The sequence below is a fragment of the Diprion similis genome, chromosome 9 (genome assembly GCF_021155765.1).
Source record: "Diprion similis isolate iyDipSimi1 chromosome 9, iyDipSimi1.1, whole genome shotgun sequence".
NCBI classification, from domain to species: Eukaryota; Metazoa; Arthropoda; class Insecta; order Hymenoptera; family Diprionidae; genus Diprion; species Diprion similis.
The window spans coordinates 3,532,340-3,536,385 of record NC_060113.1 but is presented as its reverse complement, the minus strand read 5'-3'; the positions used below and the strand labels follow the sequence as shown (position 1 = coordinate 3,536,385).

The 4,046-nt window shown below is 35.8% G+C and overlaps 1 protein-coding gene across 1 annotated transcript; it reads left to right on the top strand.

Moving 5' to 3' along the window:
• The first annotated feature begins 1,100 nt into the window (after nucleotides 1–1,100).
• LOC124410694 (chymotrypsin-2-like) lies at nucleotides 1,101–4,046 on the top strand. The gene is made up of 5 exons (XM_046889265.1): nucleotides 1,101–1,175; nucleotides 2,092–2,242; nucleotides 3,067–3,316; nucleotides 3,427–3,579; nucleotides 3,889–4,046. Exons 1-5 carry the CDS (start codon nucleotides 1,121–1,123, stop codon nucleotides 4,030–4,032), a joined length of 753 nt encoding a protein of 250 aa, XP_046745221.1. The 5' UTR covers nucleotides 1,101–1,120; the 3' UTR covers nucleotides 4,033–4,046.

Genomic DNA, 4,046 nt, shown 5'->3' with positions numbered 1-4,046 from the left:
TGGCCAATTTCTGTGGGTGGTAACCAATCTGTGAATTTTTTTTCATAATTTAGAAAAAGTAAAAAGACGCTCCACTTTTTGCCAAAATAAGGCATTAACTGCCCAAGTTTCACTCTGATCGCTTGAGCGGTATAAGAGTTCTGCATCTCCGCGTTTTCGAGGTGTACAACGGGTCTTTACAAGCACCTTAAGCTTCAAGCCTTTTGACCGGTTGACTTGGAGCAAATATGCCTGCATTGAAACAACGATTCCGCAAAATGTATAATCCGTTCACCGCCATAGTATACATGTATATATAACGGTGTGCTTTGGTGGGGTAAATTTTGACGAGAATTCGCGGCAATTAGTGTTATTTCTTTCACGTCGCGTCTGATCCGTGGGTGAAAAGCGTGTATTTTTGGTGAAACACGACACGAGAACCAAAGAACGAAACTCCCACAAAACCTGTGGTGAAAGACTTTTTTCAATCTGAGGAAAAAAAATTACCCCTTTCATCCTGCACGTTTTGAAAGGACAGTTTTTTCTATATTTCATATTATTTATTTATTATTATTATTATATATACGGACGCGACGTGAAAATGAAACCATTTACCATAAACCATATTTATTTGAAACCATAGTTGGAAATCAATAAGTAACGTAAATCTAGTCTCAGAAGTAAAATTGTCGACATCCTTGAGGCCTGGTTAATCAAAATCTAAATCACGTCGATAAGATCGATGATGAGTGTAAAGTGGGTTGAGATAATATAAGTCAATACAAGAGGCAGATGCTATCGAAGATATTTGTTAAACGTGAAACATGGATATTGTTGTTAAATTGCAAGTATAACAACCTTATTTCAATTGAAATAAAAATTTTGTATACCTCATTCTGATCGTGTCAAGTATATTTACGTTATCAGTATAATACAATCGAATATATATATACATATAGAATATTATGCGAAGCAGCGATAAGGCTAAAGGAAATGATCGCCTAACCTTGAGACAGATAACAACGATGATAAATTTGTTTTTCCGAAAATGCAGACAGCTCACAAGGGGATTGTACGCGCGTCGCTATGATATAAATGTGCTTTCCAAGTTTGGACATCGAGTTCACTGCAATATCCGACGATGCGACGAGTAACTTGTCTACTTTTTGTTGTTACCCTCGTTGCTGTCTGTCATGGTGAGTCTTGTTACCGCTAAGAATTTTTTGTAACTGTAACTAATTAATTATCTTTGCATTGAATTGCGTATAATGCGGAACGTTCCACGAATTATATCGGCAAGAATCGGATGTTGGAGATTTTAGGTTTTCTCTAGAATTTTTTTCTCAATTTATTAGTCGGAAAATTAAAGCCCGATTTGAAGAAAAGCGATATTTCCTGAATTATACCCTTATCTGAGAGACGAGTCTGGAAAAGTTAAAACAAAAAAAATATAAAGTATTGTATAAAAATATTTCGTCGAAAATGAAATTTTCATCAGCCCAAAAGACATGAAACTTTTATGGATGGTCAAAATTCAAATAAATTAACAATTACAGTGAATTTCTAATTTCAAAATGAAAAAAAAAGCGGTTCCGATAATGTATCAATTAGAAAAAACAACATATTTAGAAAATTACAAGATGAAGAATGTACTGTGACGCTAAATATTATTATGATTATTTTGCAAAGTCTGCCACGAAAAGTTTATTTTTAACAAGGATTGAAAAATGTTCTCAAATTCAACAAGATTTTTCCCGAATTTCCTTCTACTGGGGTAAATAACAAAATGGGCTACCCTTAAGATTTTCTAAAAGAATTTTCTTTTTCAGATAGTTTTTCCAACAGCTTAAAATGACTTCTACAAACATTGTTGAAAATTATTTTGAATTTTCATAAATTTTCAAAACATTTTTTTCCCTGACATCTGAAAATCATTTTCATTTTCTTTGGTTACAATTAAGAAAAAAAAATGATTTTGAGTATTTGAGTCCTCGAAAACTGAATATTTCCTTAACTACCCCGTTTTGCCCCCCCCCCCCCCCCCCCCCCCCCAATAATACTAATAATACTAAGTTTATATCGCGATTTTCTACCAACTTTAAAAATCCGTAGGTTACAGTATCGAGAAAATCGTGGGAGGATCCGACGCCCAGGAAGGTGATTTTCCGTACCAGGCATCCTTGCGCCAGAGTGGCAGTCATTATTGCGCTGGATCAATCCTGAACGAACGATTTATCTTGACAGCGGGACACTGCCTAATGGGGTAAGTCTTGTGCAAAAGCTTGAATTGAGTCTACATTTTTTGAAACCTTCTCGTTTTTGCGTACAAAGAATTTGGCGAATGTAATTCGAAGATGATGAGAATTCAATTTCTCACTGCATCAAGCATGACGAGACATTTAGTTCGAAAGTAGTGCTAAAGAACTTTCTCCGAATTCTACTTTGAAATTGAAAAGAATAAAAAAAGTATTGGTTTCAGTCGAAAAACACTTTTTCTAATTTCGACTAATCTTCACGTTTTCGAACTTTTAAAATCGGAAAAAAAGAGTTTTCAAAACAGGTTTAAATAAAATTTCTATATACACTTGAATTTGAACTTCCACTTCTACCGGAAATAAATCGATTTTCAATGTTTTACCGACAAACATATATACTTTTTCCTCCGTATTACTTTTTCTAAATAAACGTTTGTGTTTTTCCCAGTTTATATATTTATTTAATTCATGAATTGTTTGTTTTTCAAAAATGATTCTTTTTTTTTTTTATCTCTTTTTAAAAACTTTCCCATTTGGTCGCCAAGTCCCGTCAATTTCGGATCTTTCACTCGATCGTTTTCAACATCATCGCGGAAGTTTGTAAGACAGACCGGCAAAAAACTCTTCCCTTTTCACGGTGATGAAAAGCATCGCGAAAAAACTGTTTTTTCACCTTATTTCGTTTGCCATGTTGTTATTTACAAAAGTAACGAATCTCATTATCTCCGTAACCGAGGATATAGAAATAACTTTAAAAATAATTGAAAACAGACATCCTTGAAGATTAAAAATCACATCACATCTATGACTAATCTCTGAGTAACGTTAACAGCCAGATGCCGAGCCGTGTAACCGTGGTTGTTGGAACACATTTCCTGTCTAAGGATGGCGATTCTTATCAGGCGAAGAACTTTCTAATTCATGAGAAGTACGATCCCTTCAAGATCAGCAACGACATTGGCCTCATTCGTCTAGTGAAGGCTGTGGTCTTCGACTTGAACGTACAGCCCGCTGTTATGCCCTCCAAAAATTTCGACGAGTCCCAATTTGACGCGGTCCTTTCCGGCTGGGGGAGAACTTCCGTAATAATTCCGAAATAAATAAGATATTATTATCTGTTCGTTGAATCAGACATGCATTTACAAGCATATAGTTTACAATATAAACTCTGTAACGTAATATTTTCATCCAGTATCCTGGGAAAATTCCTGACGCTCTTCAAACGATTAGTCTTTCTGTGATATCCCAAGAAAGTTGCGCGGCCGCTTTCTCCAGCCAAAGTTATCAATTAATAACAGACAGCAATATCTGCACTTTGACTCAGCCAGGAGAGGGTGCCTGCCATGTAAGTATCCTGAATCCTGCTGACCGTAAGAAGCTTTCGACTGTATCATTTACCGGACGATTTCCTTCACCGAAATAGAAAAGTTTCCGAAACGAATTTCATCGTAATATACTGAAGCGAGTCTGCAAATTACTTTTGCGACCATTTTAAACGTCGCATCAAAGCCATTTAATTTTTCATCAGTTTTTCAAATAATTTTCTGCAACTATTTTTATGACCTCGATAATTTTGCTACCGTTAAACTAAACTGACTTTAATATTCGCTGATTCTTTTCTTTTCTTTTCTGTTTTTTTTTTCTGTTCTAAAAGGGCGACTCCGGCGGTCCGTTAACAGCTAATGGAACGCAAATAGGAATTGTTTCCTGGGGCATGCCATGCGCGAAAGGATATCCCGACGTCTACACGCGTGTTTCGAGTTTCATGGACTGGGTGTACGAGCACGTGGAGGAATAAACGCTTACAGATTA